Below are 24,201 nucleotides of genomic sequence, written 5' to 3'. Positions count from 1 at the left end.
TGGTCTGATTTGTTGTCTTCTCCTTTTATGTATTTCTGATTCAGTGCCAAGAAATCCCAGGTAAGAACATGCTCTCTACATATCCAATGACATAACAAGCGTTTTGTAGATCCTGTAGAGGTTTGGTATGTTGGGGCGTGCTTCAGTCACTGAACCGACTATTGCAAAAGAGAACTGTACAGTTGAAGTGAGGATGATAGCGCAGTCTTGTCGGCTAGGGTACTATAAACCTTTCATTGCTGCACGGCTGTTAAAGTATTCTATTTTTGGTAGCACAGTGGAAACACATTTGAAATCCGTGCCTTTCATAATATGTGAACTATGTTGTGTTTATTGTGAAATTTAATGATTCCATTTTTTTCTGGTTTTAGAAATGAGCGATGTTCTCCGATCACACCGGGCTTGGTGAGACGGGAAGCAGTATTTTGACCCAGCTGTCCTGTGATAACGTGTTTTCTTTTCTCTTTTCCTCCCCTCTGCAGACACTTGAGACTTGAAAATCAGAGTACCAGAATGGGCAGAAGACGGGCTCCAGGAGAGAAAGCGACAGCGCAGTGTTCACGTGAATCCGTAAGAGCCACAGTTCCATCTTTACCTCTCCATGACGTCTCAGCTTCAAGATCCCGAAATGATGCTCCGAGGGACCAGGACCTGGAACCGCTATCGGAGAACCTGCCCCACATTATCCTTTTATCCATGCTGGAGGAGTTGGAAGCCAAACTGGATAACTTGCTGAACACCGTGGAGGACGTCCCTTCTAGAGTCGCTGGGCTGATTAAGAAAATCTGGATAGAAAAGGATCGAGGTTACCTAGATAATGGTGGGGTGTCTTTGGAGATGGTCTGTCCAGTGAGCATAAGAGATTGTGCTGTTAGCCGGTCTCCGGCGACACCTCAACCTGATAGGCCAGGGGATCCGAGCTTGTGTCTTCAGACAGTGTTTTCTGATCGGCATGCACCAAAGCAGGACTCTGTGCTCTCTTTTCCGACCAATAGTCAAGTGCGTCCAGAGGAGCCAAACCTTTGTCTACAGCCAATGTTTCCAGATCGACGTGACCCACGGGAGGACCAGTACTTGCAACCTGGATTTCCAGATGTACACGAGTCGCAGCAGGACCAGCGCATGCAGCCTGGGTTTCCAGATGTACACGAGTCGCAGCGAGACCAGCGCATGCAGCCTGGGTTTCCAGATGTACATGAGTTGCAGCGAGACCAGTGCATGCAACCTGGGTTTCCAGATGGAAATGGACTACAGCAGGATTGTACTCTATCCAGATGCCCTCAGACCGATCCTCCAGGCAGATCACTGGAGGCAAACCTGTGTCTTCCCTCAGAATTTGTTGACGGGCAGGCATCAGAGCAAGACCAGAGCGTACAGTCAGCGTTCCCAGAAAAGAGGGAACCAGATGAGCCCCTGAAGCAAGAACCATCCCCATTGTCTACTTATAGCTGGGACCAGCAACAGAACCTCTGCCCACACCCAGTATTTCCTGATGGACGTGAACCGCAGCAAAACCACCGTATACAACCCGCGCTACCAGATGGGAAGGGACCTGATGATCCCTTGGAGGAAGAATTGATGTGTTTTGATTGCCAAGATCCTCAGGAGAACCAGTGCTTCCAACCCGTGTCACCTGATGGGAAGGCACCAGATGAAAACTTAGAGTCTGGGCTGTTGTCTTTTGGTGGCTTGGGGTCACAGCAAACCCAGTGCCTCCAGCAACACCTATGCTTGAAGCAGGAACCTCCTTATGTACAGGACCCAAACATGAACTGTGAGCTAGAATCAATGCGTCCTGAAGCACTGGAATCAGATCAGAGCCAGAAGTTGGAACCAGCCTGTGCAGATGCACAGGGTTCGGATCAGAACTACAAGGTCGAACCACTGCACACTGCTTCACAGGATCGAGAGAGTGAATCGGTGCTTCCTGAAGCACAAAAAACAGATCAGAACAACACGGTGGAACCACTACACCCAGAGGAGCAGGATTCAAATCAGAACTACAAGCTAGAACCAGCTTGTGCTGATGCACAGGGTTCAGATCAGAGCTGCATACTCGAGGTACTGCACCCTGAATCACAGCATCAACATCAGAACTGCAAGGCAGAACTGCACTGTCCTGAAGGGCGGGGTCCGCCTGTGCCCCCATCATGCGTAGAACTGGACACAATTACTGCAGATGAAGACGCCCCCTCAGACTCAATGGAGACAGGACCAACACAGTCACATTTATTGCCGTCCAAAGCCACCCCAGGTATGTGTTTCGCTATACATAGACACCCAGAGTGCGTACTAACACATGTAACCTCTCCAAAATGCATGTGTGTAGATTTTAGTAAGTCTTCGAGGGGATTAATATGGTTTGGGTGGAACCCCCTGAGCGATACTGACCCCAGAGTACGCTGGGTGCAGATGTGTCCCTGCACTCTTCTCTGGTTCCACACAGGACTGCATCCTTCCTGTGCAGAAACAGGCCTGGTTATGGGACTCTGCATGAGACAAGCAGGCCAGTAGCTCTCGTCCTTCCTTGTCCGTCCCCATTCCAGGCTGAGGAACTGGAAATGGCGCCATTCATGGGAGGAATTACTGGTTGGAATCAAACTTAATAGTTGGATGCAAGTGATGTGGTGTTCATTGAGAATAGCAGACATGCGCAGTCTAGAGAGGGAACTGTTTCCTGTTGCACAGTTACATTGGGTAAGACGCAGTCGTCTCCAGTTCCTGATATAAAAATCCTAGTCTGTATTCAGCCTCAACAGGAGGGCTGACCAGGGATGTTCTTGCCACTGCAGGGTTCTTTAAGAGTGCACACCTCCATGTTTTGAAAGACCGATACAGAAAGTGATTGTTATGTGTGACCTGTGAGTTCACCCTCCGACTTCTAGTTCAGTCCCAAGTTAGTTATGAATTGTTTTAAGTGTTAAGTATCAATGGCGTAACCCGAAATGCTACCAGACCCAGGTCAAAACTCCTGTACAATAGAAAATTGGTCAAAGTAGCAGAAGAGCAAAAAGATAATGGCATTCACAAAACTGTGTTTTAAATCTGCAATGCATGCAGTTTATTTCAAGCTATCAATCGCTCCTTTAAGATATTACAATTGTCGATATATTTGAGACAAGAGAAGGTGCTCAGGTAGAGGAGAAAAAAAGGGGGGGCTCAGGATGTGACATATACATTATATTAACATCGTTGAACCTGTCCAGCCTATAACCGGCAATATGCTAAGACATAGACACATAGCAATGCAGGGACACGGACACTCCATTTCAGTCGTCAGAGCTTGGCTTAAGGAGAAAAGTAGTCAACGTGTCAACCCCTGTCAATGTTCAAGGTTGTTCAATCCTTTCCGTGGGGTCTTCATCAGGACAGAAAAGGGAGCAACCTGAAATCATTGAATACTCCATATTACTGATATGCGGCCTAATCACGGGAAGTGAATGCTCTTAAGAAGGGAAATAAATTACCCAATCAGGCGGTAGTGAGGGGAATCTGGCCCTAAGTTAAAGAACGAACATTAAAAGAACAGTGACTAGGTCAAAAGGCCAAAAAATGTCAGACCTAATTGTAATGAACTTACTTAATAAACGGGCGGGGACACAAATTTTCGCAATCACGTATTCATGCAAACCATAAATATAGGTTTGTGGATCCACAGATCCCACAATCTCACGACAATCCTTGTTCGTAGAACTGCATTAATGTAGAGAAAGAAAAGAGATCTGAAGTTACGTGAAACCTTCTCACAATAGACACTAAAGGTAGTTTCTACGTTAGCACAAGGGGGCCCAGCCAGAACGAGTCGGGAATCCATGCAATCCATATATGTAGTATCGTAGCAACACAAAGCGTGGTGGACGGCTCAAACATACAATCGGGCGCATATCACACTAAGAAATCATTGTCTGTGACCGTAAATAAATATGGTTGGTAGACGGCCAACAATGCCAGTTTCGTCTCAAGTCTGACTCCGTGGCAGTGGAACAATACGGGCAATAAAGGGTCAAAAATGCCGATGTCACCTTAAGACTGAAAACCTGAATCCATATGTGTAGTGGCCTATCAACCCAAGGCGTGGTGACCTACTCAATCATGCGATGAAGTGCATATCGCAATGGGAAATTGATATATGTGACCGTGGATGAATACGGGCGATAGACGGCCAAGAATCCCGGTGTCAACTCAAGTCTGAATCCGTAGTAAAGGATCAGCACGGGCAATGGAAGGCCAGCAATGCCTGTCACCTCGGTAGAGATGAAAACAGAACTGTGCAGCCCCAACAACAGTAGGCCTCCCCTTCCAGGGATAGGTCACTGCTCTAAAGGAACCTCTGTCTCATGCTGACTCAGCAGAGACTGGTCAGACCGAGCCCAACTGAGGCTTTACAAGGAGACACAGTAGGCCTCACCTTCCAGGGATAGGTCACTGCTCTAAAGGAACCTCTGTCTCACGCTGACTCAGCAGAGACTGGTCTGAACGAGCCCAACTGAGGCTGTACAAGGAGACACAGTAGGCCTCACCTTCCAGGGATAGGTCACTGCTCTAAAGGAACCTCTGTCTCACGCTGACTCAGCAGAGACTGGTCTGACTGAGCCCAACTGAGGCTGTACAAGGAGACACAGTAGGCCTCACCTTCCAGGGATAGGTCACTGCTCTAAAGGAACCTCCGACTCAGCAGAGACTGGTCTGACTGAGCCCAACTGAGGCTCTACAAGGAGACACAGCAAATCTAGGTAAAAGGTGTCAGTACCTCGTTCTCCGCAGAATGGTTGCTATTTCCCAATGCCTACCTACCGGTGCTTCCCACCTATGGTTTCCCAATGGGCTTCACCAGCAAGGGGGAAAGGGGATTGGGATAAAGAAGAGACCACTCTGATTACTGCTGGCGCTTTCTCTCCACCAGAGCCTTTACTAGGTTTTCTTCTTATAGAAAACAATACTGATTCCTGGAAGGGAGAGTACCTAACGCACAGAGGGAAGAAAAGAGACAAAATCTAAATCACCCCTAATACATAACCTTTACTTTAAATTCCTATGTCTTATTATGTTTTTAACTCTCCCTACCAGAGTTTGCAGGAGTTATCGCTTCTCTTCTGTATAGATAAGAACCGCTTCACTAATTGACTACAATTCTGCTCAGAGGGCAACAGTTTTGGTAGACAATTAAGCTCCAATAACTTTCAGTCAATGTCTATCCTTGGATTAATGAGGAATTTTCTCCATACACTATGAATTCTTAAATTGCAGTCAAACTTTGCGTGACTCCAGAAACTGAGTTCCAATATCATAGGAAGAGCGCGCAAAAAGGAACCAGGGGAGGAACAAGAAGGAAGGAAAGGATAAGGAAGGAACACTCAAGGGACGCTGAGGCAAAATGTGGTACGAAGTGTCATTAGGACTGTAGCAAGCGCTCTTAGTAATTTCTCCTCAGTGTTCACTCAGCAGATTCTTCTAACAGGAACGGTTTAGGTAAATGAAAGAAGGAGTATTACTTTATTGAAGAGTCGGAGTACAGGATCTGGGAAGCAGCTGAATTAACTTGAAATCCCAGAGTTGATGGGAAGACAGGATTCTCATTCAGACTCTCAGGAAGACCATTTCGGCATGTTTCGAAGAGACGCTAGACAAGGAGATTAGCGTTGACTCGGCAAGAGCTACTCTCCTCTGAGACGCTACTCGTACCTCTGAGGAGAAGGAATCAAAAAATCTATGCTCTGGAGAGAGACACTACTCTCTCGACGAAATACAGATTGGCTGCCCACGGCGGTGTGATAGATGCCTCCCTGAAATAGTTTGACAGCCCTAAAAAGACTGTAACCCCACTCAGGGGAATTTGAGGAGGAACGGGAAATAAACACACTTTCTCTTCAATTTAGAATTGTGAAGTGCGCAGAGGGGTGCGCGAGCTCACATCTTAATGCATCGGATATCGCAAGAATTCTCAAGCAATATTAACCTCAAAATACTACGAAAAATGCAGCGGCCATCTTATAACATTTGATCTGATTTAACCCTGCAGGTTTTTCCAATGATTGATCATTGAGGGTTTCACTAGGATCTTGCCATTGCTCTTCTTTCTCTTATTCCTACTACTCTGAATAAGAGAAATGATGTTGATGTGATTCCTGACAAAAGTTCGTGCAACTCCTAGGCCTATATTAGGGTACATTGGGGCTCATAACAGTTACTATACTTTTTGTATTAGTAATGAATGATAGTGTTTCTACATTATGCCATATGAGTGTTTGTGCCTCCGTCTGCATTACTGTGAGTGGTTGCCAAGTGGCTACATGAGTGTCAAGTGGCTAAATGAGTATGTGAGTGGCTGTATGGGTGAATAAGTAGGTGTGTGGGAAGCTGTATGCATGAGCAGGTGACTGTAAGTGGCTGTATTGGTAAGTGAATGGCTGTATGGGTGGCTGTGTGAGTGGTTGTATGAGTGGCTGTATGGGTGGCTGAATGTGCATGAGTGGCTGTATCGGTCACAAACTGGCTGTGTGAGTGGCTATTGGTAGGTGAGTGGGTATATGAGTGGTTGTATGGCTAACTCAGTGGCTGTGTGAATGACTGTATGGGTGAGTGTCTGGGTGTGCAAGTGGGTGTATGGGTCAGTGAGTGGCTGTTTGAGTGGGTGTATGGGTAAGTGAGTAGGTGTGTGAGTGGCTGTATAGGTAAAGGAGTGCAAGTGCATCTATGGATATGTGGGTGGGTATGTGAAGTGAGTGGCTGTATGGGTGAGTGAGTGCTAGTGTGAGGTGCTGTATGGGTGAGTGAGTGGGTTTGTGAGTGGCTATATGGGTGGGTGAGTGAGTGGGTGTGTGAGTGGCTGCACGGGTGGGTGAGTGGCTGTGTTACTGGCTGTTTGAGTGAGTAGGAGTTTGTGAGTAGTAGCATGGGTTTGTGAATTGGTATGAGAGTGGTTGTGTGGGTGTGTGAATGGGCATATGAGAGGTTGTATGGGGTTGTGAGTGGGTATGTGAGTAGTTCTATGGATGATGTCATCAGTGATGCCATTTGAGATGTCATTAGTGATGTCATTGACCATGTCATGAGTGATGTAATATGTGAGGTCATAAACAGTGCATTACGGGGGTGTAAGTTTTATAGTTAGCTCAGGTAACCATAACTGCTGAATTTCACTAGTTTTGTACCAGTGAAATCTGAGCCTTAGTATAACGTTTGTGTAACCATTTGTACGTTTTTAGTGAATTGCAAAGTTTTTTTAAATTCTATTTCCTGACTATAATGTCCCTGTAACCTTTGTGTTGTTTAAGTGACTTTCTACAGTTTTTAATGCTATTTCCTATCCATACTGTAATCTTTGGTTTTTCTGGTGAATTACAAACTTTAAAAAATATATATTGTTTCCTAAATGATATGTGTAACCTTAAAAAGTGGACGTATAGGTCTTACAACTTTGCCTCAAATGCTGAAACATTTGAGCATGGGGGAGCGGTCCATCCCTGCTGTAGTTGAAATTCTGAACACTTATAAATGTTTTATTTTTTTCTAGTTACAGTTCTTCCTGAGCATATGTGCTTTCCATACACTTCTTTCAGTTTTTTTTAAACAAAAAAACCTAATAAAAATAACCACAAAATTGTTAGAAAATTAAAAAAAGTACAAGAAACCATAGTTTGTTAGAACCACCAATTCTGGTTTAAAGAAAGGAAAAACTACATGTATGTTTTGTAACAGTGTAAATGTGTACTATTATTTCTTTTGGTGTGTCACTCACTGTAGAGATGAGTGAGTGGGTGCCTGAGTGACTATGGGTGAGTAAGTGTGTGTCTAAGTGGCTGTACATGTGAGTGAGTGAGTGAGTAGGTGAGTTAGTATTTGTATGGGAGAGTGACTTGGTGTTTTAGTCGCTGTGTGTGAGTGCAAGCATGCGTCAGAGCATAAATGTGAGTGGGCGTCTTAGTGGCTGGATGTGTGAGTTGTGAGTGGGTTAATGAATACATGCATGGGTGAGTGAAAGGATGCAGGAGTCTCTATGGGTAAGTTAGTGGGTGCATGAGTAATGTATGTATGAGTGAGTACCTGCATCAGTGGTCTATGGGTGTCAGAACCCCTAATGCGAGTTCCAAAACGAAGCGCAAGGAATTAAGTTCTATGGGCGCTTCAGTCTTGAATGGATTTCAATGGTCGAGTTTGTGGCATGCCCGCATTTCCAAGATGGCCGCGCAGACGCTGGGGTCGGCGGTCTAGTTGCTAACAGATCTAGAGGGAGACAATGTGACGCGCGCCTGAGGTAGTGCGCACTTCACCAAGACTTTTCCTCAGAGAAGACGTGTTCGAGAGAGTTCCCAGTTCTGAAGTGAATACCTTGTCTAAGAAGTTATCCAGAGTGATGCAAGAGAGTTGTGTCGATACTTACCGAAGAGAACAGAAAAGGCCGCAGAGTCCGTAGAGGCAACTTACTGAGAGAGTTCGGAGTTTTTTCCTCGTCGCTCCAGGAGACGAGATACGACTTCTACAGCACCTGAAGTGAAGACAGCAGAAAGCTAAGTGAATTACTGACAGATTATCTAAGGTCACATTAAAATGATAAGTAGTGTTGGCTGACGCAGTAAGTAAAGACTTACCAGAGACAGCAGAGATCTGCATACCGAGTCCTGAAACGAAAAGAAGTAAATTGTAGTATATTCTGAAGAGGTTTCTAAGGGAAAAAATATTAAAGACCATAAGAACAGTCAACTAGGAAAGTAAGGAGAAACACTTACCAGAGCTATAACAGTTCGCAGTAACCATAGGAGAGGAAGCAACTGGAGAAGTTAAAGCACAAAGACTCATCTAGAAGACAACAGTTATTAGTATAGCTAGAAGCAAGAAAAGAAAGAAGAGAAACCACGAGAAGAAAGATTTATGGTAGGTCAAAAGAGAAAAAGTTAAGATATTAAGACTAAAAGATAAATAGGTATAATAAAGACGAATATATGTTTTACAGATAATTAGTGACATCAATAACCAGAAAGAAGAAAAGGCAGAGTTGAACAAGAAGAGAGGCACAGAGTTCAGGATACTGGGTAGGTAGAAAACCCCATTAGAGAAGAGAAGAAAAGAGACAGAATAGAGTAGAGGAGGAATAATAAAAATGTGTGCTTAGTTACCTCAGGAATCTTCAGTAGCAGAGTGATAGCTGAAGAAGAATTCCAGATAGGAAAACCAGAAGGTCCAGAACCAGTCTCTTCTCTCGTTTGTTATTTTATCCAATTTCCCCCTTCCCCCTTGCTGATCAGTTAGAGCCAAAGACATTTCTTGGGGCTGAGTGATTAGTAGTGGGAGTCGGGAAGCTAGCGACTTCTGTTCCTGTGCAAGACAACGGTAACCAGCGAGAAGCTGAAGGTGAGCTCTGACAGAGTGAAGTGCCCACGTATTAATCTTGCACCCGAACAGAAAAGAAATGGTTGAGGGAATAAATTTACAGACCTTATGGTCAGTCCTAGAGGCGATACAAAAGGAATTGGTAGGAGTTAAGGAAGAGAATCAAAGTCTAAGGCAGGAGGTCATGAATTCTAGGAAAGAGACGGCAGAATTAGCACAGAGGATAAGACAACCGTATTTAACTGGAAGGGAGGGTCCCACCACTTCAATGGAAGACACAAATAAGCTAACAACGCAAGTAATACATTCCTTGTCGCCAGAAATACCGTTGGCAGCGCCAGAGAGATTTAGTGGGGACCCACAAAAAGTGCAGGTGTTTATTACACAATGTTCACTTCATTTCTTGTTTCGCCCTTCTATCTTTCCTGATGCGCAGTCGAAAGTAGCCTTCATATTGTCATATTTAAGTGGAGATGCAGCAGCATGGTCGATGCCGATAGTGTGACGAGATGATCCATTATTGCAGAATTTTGATGAGTTCAAGAAAGAATTTTTGAGAATCTTTGACCGAAGACGGATCTCTCAAGCAGTAGATAACGAGCTCTTGGAATTGAAGCAGGGAAATAGAGACTTAGTGGCTTATCTAGCTCAATTCAACAAACTTGTAATGGAAACTGATTGGCCGGAGAACAAGAGGACAGCAATATTTTATCGAGGCCTGCAAGATGAATTAAAAGATGGCTTGGCTCAAATACCGAATCGTCCAACTGAAATTTCCGCCCTGATAGACCTAGTGCTAGAACTGGATTTCCGGCAGGGAGAGAGAAGAGGAGAGAGAAGACGAGAGTACAGAAGTACAGTTCCACGATTCGACCGAGCTAAGGCAGAAACAGGAAGAAGTACAGAAGGAACCTCAGGATCTGAACCTATGCAAATAGGAACGATTCGAGGACCGCTCACAAAGGAGGAGAAGGAGAAAAGACGAGCCAACAACTTATGTATGTATTGTGGATCTAGTGGACATTTTGTGCGAAATTGTCCAAAAAAGCCAAAGGGTTCATTTAAGCCGAAGGAAAACTCGCAGCACCACCTGTAGAAGGAGTTGTGCAGGTGGATGCGAATCAGAAATCCACTCCTCAGGAACATCGGCTGGCGAATACATTACAGTCGTCTTCGCCTCATTTGATTTTATCTTTGACAATCCGTTTTTGTGAAAAAATAATGAAAGGAGTGACTGTGATGGTGGACTCAGGAGCCACAGGTAATTTCTGCGATCAGAAATTCGCGACTAAGATTGGGCTGCAAGCAATTGCCAAGGCTAAAAGTGAACCAGTTTGAGCAATCGATGGTACCAATCTATCCTCAGGGCCAATCACGAGTCACACAGAGTTGATAGAGCTGATTCAAGAAGATGGGCATAGAGAAGCTATGCACTTTAACTTAATTGATGCCCCCCAATTTCAACTTATATTGGGGCTTCCTTGGCTCACAGAGCACAATCCTTCAATCAATTGGAGCAACAGAACAATTGAAATGAACTCGGCATATTGTAGAGAGAACTGTTTTGGGGCCCACGAGGCAACGAGAAAACAGAACCCGGCTTATGCCTTATGTTCAGCGGAAGCCTCTGCGTGCGTAATAAATACGCAAACAATTCCACAAGAATATCAAGATTTCGAGGACGTTTTCAACGAACAGGAAGCCGAGCAACTGCCGCCTCATCGTGTTTACGACTGCAAAATAGACTTGGAGCCAGGGGCAAATTTGCCTTGTAGTCGAGTGTACGCCTTGACGGAACAAGAGAATCATCACCTAAGGGAGTATATCGACAAGTATCTGGCCAATGGATTTATACGTCCATCCCAATCGCCGGTGTCCTCGCCACTATTTTTTGTGCCTAAGAAGGAGCAGGGCTAGTTGAGAACGTGCATTGATTATAGAGCCATAAATCGAAGAACAAAGAAGAACAGGTATCCTCTTCCCCTTATCTCCGTCTTGTTGGACCAGATCAAAGGAGCACAGATGTTCACGAAGTTGGATTTAAGGGGAGCTTATCACCTTATTCGAGTGAGAGAGGGAGACGAGTGGAAGACGGCCTTCAGGACACGCTTGGGCCTATTTGAATACCAGGTGATGCCCTATGGGTTGTGTAATGCGCCTGCAGCGTTCCAACACTTCATAAATGATGTGCTCAGTGAATTCATTGATCAATGCGTAATTGTGTATATTGACGATATACTAATCTACTCAACGAATACGCAGGAGCATCAAACACAGGTTCGAGGAGTAATGCAGAAACTGCGAGAGTACAAACTATTTGTCAAGTTGGAGAAATGTGCTTTTGGAGTTCCACAGGTAGAGTTCTTGGGCTTTGTAATCTCACCAGCAGGCATTCATATGGACAAACGAAAGATTCAGGCCGTACAAGAATGGAAGTCGCCCACTTGTGTGAAAGAAGTCCAAGCGTTTATTGGGTTCGCAAATTTCTATCGGAGATTTATCGGAGAATTTTCCCGACGAATACTACCTTTGACACGACTACTGAAGAAGGGAACACGATTCGAATGGTCGGAGGAAGCTGAGCAAGCCTTTAAAGATTTGAAGATAGAGTTCACCACTGCGCCTATCCTCCTTCATGCCGATCCGATGGAGCCCTTTTATGTCGAGACAGATGCTTCGGACCTTGCGATTGGTGGAGTTCTATCTCAAAGGAATAAGGAAACGGGCCAGTTACACCCGGTGGCTTATCGGTCCAGGAAGTTGACACCAGCAGAAATCAATTATACGATTACGGAAAAAGAGTTGCTGGCGATAAAAGACGCCTTCAAGGAGTGGAGACATTATCTAATGGGGGCCCACCACGTGGTAACAGTCTACACGGACCATCGGAACTTAAAATTCCTTAAGTCAGCCAGAACCTTGACACCTCGCCAACTCCGTTGGTCTCTGTACTTTGCCGATTATGATTTTGTGATAACCTATCGGCCGGGGGCACAGAATGGAAAGGCGGATGCCTTGTCTAGGTTGGGAACCGGAGAAGAAAGAAGTCCACTAAGCGCTCAAGTGATCATACCAGATACCAAGATTATAGGCGCCAATGATATATTGAACTTTAAGGAAAAGGTAATCCAAGCTCTAACCCCAGAAGAAATGCAGAGATGGGCGCAACTAGAACCTGGAAGAGAAGTTCGCGATGAATTACCATTTAAGGAAGGTGCATTGTATTTGCCGACTACAGCATTGCAGAAGCAAGCCTTGCAGGAATGCCATGATCATCTGTTGGCAGGCCACAAGGGAGAGTTCAAGACTGCCGATCTAATTAAAAGAAAATATTGGTGGCCACAGATGAGTAAAGACATAGAACAATATGTAAAGACTTGTGAGATATGCGCTCAGGGAAAATCAGAACGGCACGCTCCACAAGGGCTGTTGCAACCCCTTCCCATTCCTCCTCATCCTTGGCATACAATCACCCTAGACTTAATTACAGACTTGCCATCCTGTCAAGGGACAAATACCGTAATAGTAGATGCATACACAAAAATGACACACTTCTTGGCCTTAAAGGGAATCCCTACAGCAAAACAGTTAGCAAGACACTTTAGTACACAGATTGTCAGATTACATGGAATACCCAAGATCGTAATATCAGACCGGGGAACCCAATTTGTTTCACATTTCTGGAAGGCTTTTATGAGAGGGTTAGGAGTAGAAACTCGTTTTTCCACCAGTTTCCATCCGGAGACGGATGGACAAACGGAAAGGGTGAACCAGGAATTGGAGCAATATTTACGATTGTTCTTGCTGAAACAGGAGGGAGAATGGCCGGACTACTTGTGGACAGCAGAATTCGCTCATAATAACGCGAAGAATGTGTCCACTAGATATTCCCCGTTCTACTTAAACTATGGTAGACATCCTAATTCCGCAGTACAAGATGTGGAGCTCACAGTCCCAGCAGCCAAGGATTTGGTAGCTCATTTAAAGTCAGTGCATGAAGAAGCATCAAAGAATCTAGTACAGGCTAAGGAAAAGTATAAAATACGCAGATAAGAAAAGAAAGGAACCCCCTCCACTAGGAATAGGAGATAAAGTCTGGTTGAATACAAAAACTTTAAGGCTAAAAGGGAACCGAAAATTTCAGCCACGATTTATCGGCCCTTACCCAATTGCAGAGCAGATCGGTCCAGTGACCTATAAATTGACCTTACCCCCCCAATTCAAAATTCACCTATTATTTCATGTTTCCCTTTTGAAGAAGGCAGTTTCTGATTTGAGAAAAGAACCAATTCCAAAACCAATTCAGCTAGATACAGGAGTAGAGTTTGAGGTGAAGGAAATTCTGGACTCAAAATTAGTCAGAGGTAAACTGTACTATTTGGTAGATTGGAAAGGCTACGGTCCAGAGGAGCGATTTTGGGAATCAGATTCAGATGTTCATGCTCCTAGGCTAATAAAACTTTTTTTATCAGCGCAATCCAACCAAGCCCAGAGTGGAAGGACCATCCGTGGTGGGGGGTACTGTCAGAACCCCTAATGCGAGTTCCAAAACGAAGCGCAAGGAATTAAGTTCTATGGGCGCTTCAGTCTTGAATGGATTTCAATGGTCGAGTTTGTGGCATGCCCGCATTTCCAAGATGGCCGCGCAGACGCTGGGGTCGGCGGTCTAGTTGCTAACAGATCTAGAGGGAGACGATGTGACGCGCGCGCGCCTGAGGTAGTGCGCACTTCACCAAGACTTTTCCTCAGAGAAGACGTGTTCGAGAGAGTTCCCAGTTCTGAAGAGAATACCTTGTCTAAGAAGTTATCCAGAGTGACGCAAGAGAGTTGTGTCGATACTTACCGAAGAGAACAGAAAAAGCCGCAGAGTCCGTAGAGGCAACTTACTGAGAGAGTTCGGAGTTTTTTCCTCGTCGCTCCAGGAGACGAGATACGACTTCTACAGCACCTGAAGTGAAGACAGCAGAAAGCTAAGTGAATTACTGACAGATTATCTACGGTCACATTAAAATGATAAGTAGTGTTGGGTGACGCAATAAGTAAAGACTTACCAGAGACAGCAGAGATCTGCATACCGAGTCCTGAAACGAAAAGAAGTAAATTGTAGTATATTCTGAAGAGGTTTCTAAGGGAAAAAATATTAAAGACCATAAGAACAGTCAACTAGGAAAGTAAGGAGAAACACTTACCAGAGCTATAACAGTTCGCAGTAACCATAGGAGAGGAAGCAACTGGAGAAGTTAAAGCACAAAGACTCATCTAGAAGACAACAGTTATTAGTATAGCTAGAAGCAAGAAAAGAAAGAAGAGAAACCACGAGAAGAAAGATTTATGGTAGGTCAAAAGAGAAAGTTAAAAGATATTAAGACTAAAAGATAAATGGGTATAATAAAGACGAATATATGTTTTACAGATAATTAGTGACATCAATAACCAGAAAGAAGAAAAGGCAGAGTTGAACAAGAAGAGAGGCACAGAGTTCAGGATACTGGGTAGGTAGAAAACACCATTAGAGAAGAGAAGAAAAGAGACAGAATAGAGTAGAGGAGGAATAATAATAATGTTGTGTGCTTAGTTACCTCGGGAATCTTCAGTAGCAGAGTGATAGCTGAAGAAGAATTCCAGATAGGAAAACCAGAAGGTCCAGAACCAGTCTCTTCTCTCGTTTGTTATTTTATCCAATTTCCCCCTTCCCCCTTGCTGATCAGTTAGAGCCAAAGACATTTCTTGGGGCTGAGTGATTAGTAGTGGGAGTCGGGAAGCTAGCGACTTCTGTTCCTGTGCAAGACAACGGTACCCAGCGAGAAGCTGAAGGTGAGCTCTGACAATGGGTGAGAGAGTAGGTGCATGAGAGCCTTATGTGTGCGAGTGGGTGGCTTTATGACTGAGGGAGTCGTTTAAAAAAAATTACTTGCTGTATGAGTGAACAAGGGAGTGTATAATTTGCTGAATGCGTAAGTGAGTGACTGCATCAGTGGTGTATTTGTGAGTGCCTCTATGGGTTAGTGAGGATGTGTGATTAGCTCTATGGTAGAGTGAGTGGCTGTGACGGTGTCTGCTTGAGTGAGTGGGTACCTTAGTGACTTCATAAGTCAGAGAGTGGGTGTGAGTTGTATGAGTTAGTAAGTGTGTTTGAGTAGTTGAGGTAGTGGGTATATACGTGGTGTATGGGTGAGTGACTGGCTGCGTGTATTGGTGCATTAGTGCATGTATACGTGAGTGAATGGGTGTGTTAGTGGTATATTGATGTGTGTGCGAGTGGCTATATGAGTGAGTGGGTGTGTGACTAACTGTATTAGTGAATAAGTGAGTGTGTGACTAGCTGTACAGGTGAGTGAGCGACTGAATGAGGTTTGTGTGTGAGTGCCTATATAGGTGAGTGTGTGTGTCAGTGACTGTATGGGTGGGTGACTAGGTGTGAGTGGCTGTATATGTGCATTAGTGAGTGTGTAAGTGGTGGTATGGGTAAGTGAGTGGATGTGTGAATGGGTGTATGGGTGAGTAAGTGGGTGTGCCAGTGGCTATATGGGTAATTCAGTGTGAGAGTGGCTGGCTGAGTGAGTGAAAGGCTGTGTAAATGGCTATATGGACGTGTAAGTGGGTGCGCTAGAGATGGCATAGGTCTGTGACTGTGTGTGAGTGGGTATATGGTTGAGTGAGTAGGTGTATCACATCAGAGCCATGCCACTACGTAGAAGATGCTGAAAACTGATCTCGACACAAGTAAGAAACCAAGCCCCAGCAAGTTGTGAACTTTTTAGAGACCTGAGTAAAATCCTGGATGCCTCACATCATCCTGGTTCGCGATTGAGAGGGCCCATCGCGTTTTGACAACGAAACCACCTCCAGGTGCCTCTCCAAGATCTATAATTGCATGGATCCTAAACTTTAGAGACAGAGATGTGATCCTATCGGAGGCTCACTCCAGACCAAACTTATTTTGAAGGGATGCCAAAGTCGTCCTCTTTCCCGATTACACCCGGGAGGTGCAGCAGAGGCACCGTTCTTACACCGAAGTCAAACAGAAACTTAGGGCAATTGGTCTCCAATACTGTCTTCTGTTTCCTGCCTAGCTCTGAGTGATCCACGCCAACAAATCCTATTTTCTCAAAACTCCAGAGTCCGTTTAGTCATGGATCACGGAGGAACAACCCCTTTGAACCCCTGTAAAAACCTCGCCTCAAGGAGTAGGGGTTGAGGGACCACCTGGATGCACATCGGCACCCAAAGGTATCGTCTTGCCCGTCGTTCCACTTTACCCTCTGGATCTCCTCCAGCGTGGGAACTTTCTCCTTCATTGTCACAACTTCCCCCGGCTTCTGATGAGGGAGTACAAGAAGTCGATAAAGAGATCCATTTTCACATGGCGTCTCTAATGCGTGCTGAGACATCACCCGATTTATATCTTTCTCAAAGTCCTGCACCTTGACGTCTCTATCAGTTGTAGTTTATGGGACTTGGACACACTCCCTACTATAGGTGGCTTATTCTGACCCCTATTCTTTATATATGAAGGCATCTAACGTGTACGGTTCCCCACTTGAAAATGTTTTCTTCTTCTAAGTTTCCTTAATAGGGCGGCAGATGCTTCTAGAGTAGAAGTATGGGGTGAGGTGGGAAATTGGGGGTTCATACAAAGCTATTGTTACTGCTTCAGCTGTTATTATGGACTTGTTTCAATGCTTGTTTCATGTTTTCAGGTTCACACCGACACACATACACATCCTATGCCACGTGATGTTCTGGCTCCTCTTCCTGGACAGCACGCTGGTGCCCCTGTCCTCAAGTCAATAGGAGTACCTCCTCCTATTTCCTTCTTGCTATGCTCTTCCCTGCTCATCCCCGTGATGGTGTCCTTTCACATTTTTTCCTGGAATGTTAATGGCCTCCTGGACTGAGTGTAGTGCGCTGCGGTCCTAACCTCTGCCCACCACTCGCAGTTCTTCAGCCCCAAGAGATTAATCTCTTAGGCAATCAATGCCTTTTCCTAGCACGCAGTGGATACAATAGGGTCTTCCATGCTGGCTGTTCCCGTGGTTCTTGGGGCGGCAGGGGTGGCCATTGGTGATCCTTTCTCCTCGTGGTCTCCCAGGAAATCTGTGATCTGCAGGGTCGATTCCTGAAGGCCAAACATTCATTCTGGAGAGCACACCTTACATTCTTTCGCAACCTTTCTAAGACCTTCTTGGATCTTCCACAGGGACTGACGGTAATAGGCGGATACTTTAACGTGGACCCCGTACCTCAGTCTGACATTACCGGACCTCCTTCAGTATCGAGGCGTGCTGGTCCCTCAGACTATCTGATTGGGCTACAGCCCTGGGACTCTGCGACGTCTGGAGGACCTGGCATCCAAGACACCACTAATATATAATCTACTGGCGGTCGCCAGTAGATCGTTATAGTAAGGATTGATTTTCCATTGGAAATCTGCAACATTCTATTTACAATAACTTTGGCGCCGGTCGACGAATCTTCGCGTAATTTTCAAAACTCGTGGGGCGCTCCGGTCCGCTCCTATCCTGAAAGTTTCGGGGTGATTTGTCAAGCGGGTTCGAGGAAAAAAGGAGGTTCCCAAAACATGTTTTCCCCATGCAATTTTCCATAGTAAACTTTAGTCGCAGCTACAGCCCGAACTGCTGAACGGAATTGCACCAAATTTGGGAAAGGGGTAGCCCTTGGTTCAGAAAGGTGCCTTTTTGTTAAATGGTATAAATCCGTTTAGTAGTTGCTGAGAAAATCAAAAGTAAGATCGTACACATATATAGCCGCGCTGGATCAGCGCACCCTCCCGATCACGAGCTGTATACTAATTGGCTGTCAACACTCCAAATTAGGAAGTGTTGGCAGCAATCTTGTGCCTCGGTAGAACCGAGGCACAAGAAAGCAGAGAACAAAACGCATAAAGGGGGCAGGGTAGAAACACCCTGACCCCCCTAGGCCTGCTTAGGGGGTCCCACAAGGACCCCCAGGGACCAAAAAAGAAATAGTTGAGATTCGTGCACATTTGGGGGTCCGTGATGGACCCCAAAACCCCGGGGACCACTACCCCCCCAGGGCTTTGAAAAAGGTGGGAGGGGGGCCGCGCGTCCCCCCCTCCTGGAGCCCTGTGATGGCCCTGGGGACCGCCACCCCCCAGGACCGGCTCCTGCAGTGTCCTGGGGTGCCCACCCATGGGACACTGTAGTTTGCTATGGCAGGGCGGGAGCCTCACAGCTCCCAACCTGCCATAGCAAAATGCGTTGGTTTTTGGAAGAGAGCAGGAAACCTGCTCTCTCTTCCAAAAACCGAAGACAATTGCTTTTCCACACTGGGAGCTGCAGCTTCCCTTTTGGAAAATCAATGCCGGCTCCCGAAGGACGTGGGGAGCCGGCGGGACCGTGGTGGGATTGGGCACCCCCCCCCCCACGGTCCCCAACGGAGAGGGCCAGCCCCGGGGGATGGGGTCCCTGGGGCTATTAGTGGCCCGGGATGGGGGCCATGCGGCCCCCCCTCCCCAAATATAAAAAAATAAATAAAGGAACGGCCGGCCCCAGGGGATGGGGTCCCCGGGGCCATAAGTGGCCTGAGGGGGGCAACGCAGCCCCCCTCCAAATCTATTATAAAAAAAAAAAATGGCCAGGCCCCGGGGGATGGGGTTCCCGGGGCCGATTATGGCCTAGGGAGGAGGGTCCCCCTTCCAAAGTTAAAAAAATATATATATAATAATTGGGGGCAGACCCTGGGGGATGGGGTCCCTAGGGCCAATTAATTAGGAAAAGAAGGGGGGCCACACAGGCACCTTTCTTAAAGTTTTTTTTAAAAAAGACTGGCATCGCTTGGAGGCACCGCCCCTCCCTGCACCACTCTGCGAACGCGGCCCCTGGCGCATTTGGAGATGGGGAACTAATTCCCCTTGAATACTGGAGGTCCCTGGCCAACTAGCCCACCAGGAACCTCCAGTATGCTCCAGGGAGCTGTGTTGCAGAGAGGTGTTCTGAGACCACACCCCTTTTTACACCTCTCTGCAACGCAGCTCTGTGGCACTTAATGGAGGTACCTGGTGGGCTAGTTGCACCCCAGGGACCCTCAGGATTCAAGGAGAGTTAATCCCCAGGGAGGGGGCGGGGCTTGAGGTGACATGTGTGCAAACACGCCCTGTGGCACGTTTTAAGTTGGGGAATTAATTCCCCTTCGATCCTTCGAATTAATTCCCCAACTTACAACTCGCCAGGAGGTTCGTTTGCACAATGTTGAATGAAGGGGGCGGGGTCTGAGATGACATGTCTGCAAACACGCCCTGTGGCGCGTTTTAAGTTGGGGAATTAATTCCTCTTCAATCCTGAGGGTCCCTGTGGGCCAACTAGCCCACCAGGTACCTCCAGTAAGCACCACGGAGCTGCATTGCAGAGTGTTGTACAAAGGGGCGTGGCCTCTGAACACCTCTCTGCAACACAGCTCTCTGGCGCATACTGGAGGTACCTGGTGGGCTAGTTGGCCCACAGGGACCCTCAGGATTGAAGAGGAATTAATTCCCCAACTTAAAACGCGCCACAGGGCGTGTTTGCAGACATGTCATCTCAGACCCCGCCCCCTTCATTCAACATTGTGCAAACGAACCTCCTGGCGAGTTGTAAGTTGGGGAATTAATTCCCCTTCAATACTGAGGGTCCCTGAGGGCCAAAAAGCCCACCAGGTACATCCAGTATACGTCTGGGAGCTGCGTTGCAGAGGTGTTCAGAGGCCATGCCCATTTTTACACCTGTCTGCAATGCAGCTCTGTGGCGCTTACTGGAGGTACCTAGTGGGCTCGTTTGACCCTAGGGACCCTCCGGATTCAACGGGACTTACTTTCCCAACTTAAAACTGCCACAGGGCGCGTTTACACAGCGGGGAAGGGCGGGGACGGGGCCTGAGGTGACGTGTGCAAACACGCTCTGTGGCGCGTTTTAAGAGGTAGTTTTAATCCCCTGCCCTATTATATACTAGGGGCTTACAGAGGTCATGCTTATCTCAGGGGGACCCCAACGCATAGTGTTCCCTAGTGTATGTAGGTGTTTTCACTGTATTCTGAGTATCTTTTAACATAGCACTGGCTCTAGGACTGGTTAGTCAGACTCAGTTACCACCAGTATCCGTCTGAAAAAGTTGAGGGTAATGTAAATGTAAATTGATACTTGTATAGCGCACTACTCACCCGCAAGGGTCTCAAGGCACTTGTACGAATACCGCTGTGGAACCCATCCTGGCTTTCCCTGTGAGGCGTCCACTCCTGGGCACCCCCAAGGTGGAGGCCAGGCATCCTTAGCGTTGTGGAGGCCGTTGTGGAGATTAAGCAAGCTATTGCCCAGAGTTGCAGAGTGGGACTCCATGACTGGAATGGCACCGAGGCGAGAATTATCAGGTCCGTGGAATTTTTTTTGAGCCCAAGACCCGCCGAGGCGGGCAATTGAACCCTGGTCCCGGGCTAGACCTCTGCATCAGGGTCTGCCGCTCTAATCATTGAGCCAGACTTCTCCACTACAGGATGATTTTGCAACAAGGCTTCTTTATGCTCTTCTGTTTGTTCTTTCTGCACGTTATATCTTCTTTAGCACTTTTCTTCGTCTTTGAGGACTTCTGTTGCTTCTTTCTGCATTTCTTTCTTTTCTTTCTGTGCGTTTTTTCTTCTTTCTGCACATGTTCTATCTCTGTAGGCATAGTTAGAAATTGGCATTTAAAAAAACCTTAAAAATTCACTGAAAAAACCATAGGTTTCAGGGGCGTTATAGTTAGTTGGACTTTTCACTCGTACAAAACCATTGAAATTTCCTGTTATAGTTAGTTCAGCTAACTATAACTCGCCTGCCCGAAATGCACTGCTGATGATGTCACATATTACATCACTCATGACATCGGTCAGTGACATCACTCATGACATCACTCATGACATCACAAATGACATCACTGATGACCCTTGTGAGAGTGGCAGACCTCCTCTCACCCTCAGATAACCTGTGATACACACATACAAAAATAGAAACTAAAAATGTCAAAACAATGGACATACCAATACCAGTTACAACAACCTATTCAGTAATTCTAAGATCTACATACACATCCACTCATTCACCAACAGTCCTATATAGTCACTCCTACATGTACTCACTCATCATATGTACTCGTATACCTATACCACCTGTTACACACCGCCACTCATCCATAGTTACTCACACAGTCACTCATTCTAATAAAGAATCAAACATCCATTTACTTGCATATACAGTTATACACACACCACCACACTTACTTCTACAGAAACCTACACATACTTACTCTTTTGAACAATCACTAATAGAAACATACTTATTCTTACAGGAACTCTTCCAATCTCACTCATACTCACTTATATACACCAATACTCACATATACTAGTTTAAAATATATGTAGTTACTTATAAAGACACTATTGACAGTCATTCACTCACTAACACACCCATACACACACACTCATCCACATATACAGTCCTGCACATATACTGTCTTCAACTCATACAAATAGTGACTCACTCACTCATTCATGCATGTATGCACTAAGTAATACCCACCACTGAACCATACAGACACTCAGACACTCGAAAAACCAAGTAATAACCCATATAGACACTCATGTAGCTACTCACCAACCCATGCAGCCACTTATACACAAAGTGAGAGAGTGATACAGATATTTATATATTTAAACATTACTCACTAACCCATCTATTCACTAAGATACACTTAATCAGTCAGTTATACAATCAATTTTTCATTAAAAATATCATCCATTTAGACACTTATATACCCACTTATTCTTCCATCGACCTTGAGATATACATATATAAAGCATATTTAATTTTCAGGAAAACGCACATTCACTGGATGATGTCATCAGTGATGTCATGGACCATGTCATGAGTGATGTAATATGTGATGTCATCAGCAGTGCATTGCGGGCGCGCGAGATATAGTTAGCAGAACTAACTAGAACGGGGGAATTTCAATAGTTTTGTCCAACTAACTAGAACGCTCCTGAAACCTATGGTTTTTTCAGTGTGTGTGTGTGTATATACACACACACACACACCTCTTTCTCCCCCCCCCCCCCCTTCATATAGACCTCATCTTTGTGCCAACCCCAGATGGTTGTGCTATTGTCCATGTCCAGAATTTAGCTTGTGGTATATCTGATCATGCTTCGATCCTTCTCCACCCTTGCTCTACCAGAGAGGGTCCGTGACCCATGTGGTGTCTCAATGCCTCATCCTACAAGACAAGTATGTCCAAGCCCTTGGGGAAGAACTGCAAACATATTTTCATAATAGTGAAGGCTCGGTTGCCACCATGCACGGGTTTGCCACAGGAAAAATCTGAGCACAGGAGGATACCCATTCTCTGCACATGACTCTTAAAAACTTAAATTGAGACAGATCCTGATGGTAATACCCCCGAGAATTGTCTCTCCTCTACGAGGAAATTCACCTCCAACCTCTAGAAGCTGCCAAACCTCTATTGTGTGCCACAACGGTTGGGATATACGGGTTGGGTTTCAACAATGGGAAGCTGCTCTGTTGGCTGGCCTCCCACCATCATGTGGAGAGGATTGTACGAGTGATCATCAATGAACACAGTGATTCCCTCCCTGAGATTACGCAGGCATTTGCTCGTTATTATCATCACTTATACGCTTCCCTACCTGGAAAAGACACGGTCTTCTCTGCTCAATTCCTCTCTGATGTCCCCTTCTGTGCCTTTTATGGGACGAAGCTAAGGCCCTAAACGTGCCCTTCTCGATTGAAGAAATAGAGGCTGTGTTGTCAACAGTGGTGCCTGGGAAAATCCCTGGTCTCGATGAGTTCCCCATGGAATACTATCCGGCATTCCAAGATACTTTGATCCCGCAACTCCTTGCCCTTTATAAAGAGGTGGGGAAACTGGGTACCTTTCCCATAGACCTACATACTGCCACAATAGTGGTGATCCCCGAAACGCTGCCTCCGTCTACTGCATATGCTGACTATCGTTTGATATCGCTAAACAGCGGGGAAGTTCAGATCTTTGCTACCCATCTGGCTGCCTGGCTCAGGGAAATCCTGCGAATAAGGCTCTGGTGCCAATTATCTGAGTAGACGTACTGACCCATGGGTGGAAATTAGTGCAGATCATGAATACTTGATTTACTTGGTGTATCCTGCACAGAGCAGACCCGCTGTCTTCACATTTTATGTTGCTTTGAAGAGGCTTCTGGCCTTAGAGTAAGCCCCGTTAAATCGATATTGGTGCCTCTGGCCCCCTCTCAGAACTGTGTTGACTGGAAGGATGCCATACCCATCCGCCGTCTGAGTTTCAAATACATGGGCGTCTAGATTGCACTACATCCTGAGCTCGTCTTGTCCCTTAATATGGAACCCCTTACTGGGAAGGTTAGAGCTGACTTGGTTAGATGGCAATCCCTCCCACTAATTGTACTGGGACTTATCACCCTCTACAATAATTTTACCTTGTTTTCTTTATATCTTTCTAAACTTGCCACTCCTCATACCGTCTGAAATGGCTTGGGCTCCCGATAGCGATCTCCTTTGTATGGCATTGTTTTAGGGCTTGCCTTGCATTTGCACAATGCCAGCGGGGCTCCTACGACGGTGGATTGGGTATGACCAACCTTTGCTGATATCGCTTAGTGTCACACCTTCTGATTATCCATGACTGGTTTAACGAGGAATGGTCAGATCCTGCCTATCGCCAGGAGCTAACTCTAATGGGATTCCCCCAACATTCTGTCTGTGCTGTATGGTTCCCTTATTTATAACTGTACACCCTCAGAGACCAAACTGGCCCTGCAGCGATGGGGGGTTGCTTTAAAGCGCATACACTGGG

General features: G+C 45.9%; 1 protein-coding gene across 1 annotated transcript in view; it reads left to right on the top strand.

Annotated features, from left to right (window-relative positions):
* Positions 1 to 513: 513 nt before the first annotated feature.
* LOC146839281 (uncharacterized) overlaps positions 514 to 24,201 on the top strand; it is a 396,410-nt gene continuing 372,722 nt past the window's right edge. Inside the window, 1 exon segment of the mRNA XM_085650760.1 lies at positions 514 to 2,254. Within this exon segment, the coding sequence (XP_085506886.1) occupies positions 514 to 2,254 (1,741 nt within the window).

This window comes from Triturus cristatus, chromosome 4_1, assembly GCF_964204655.1.
Source record: "Triturus cristatus chromosome 4_1, aTriCri1.1, whole genome shotgun sequence".
Lineage (NCBI taxonomy): Eukaryota > Metazoa > Chordata > Amphibia > Caudata > Salamandridae > Triturus > Triturus cristatus.
This window is presented reverse-complemented; position numbering and strand designations above follow the sequence as displayed.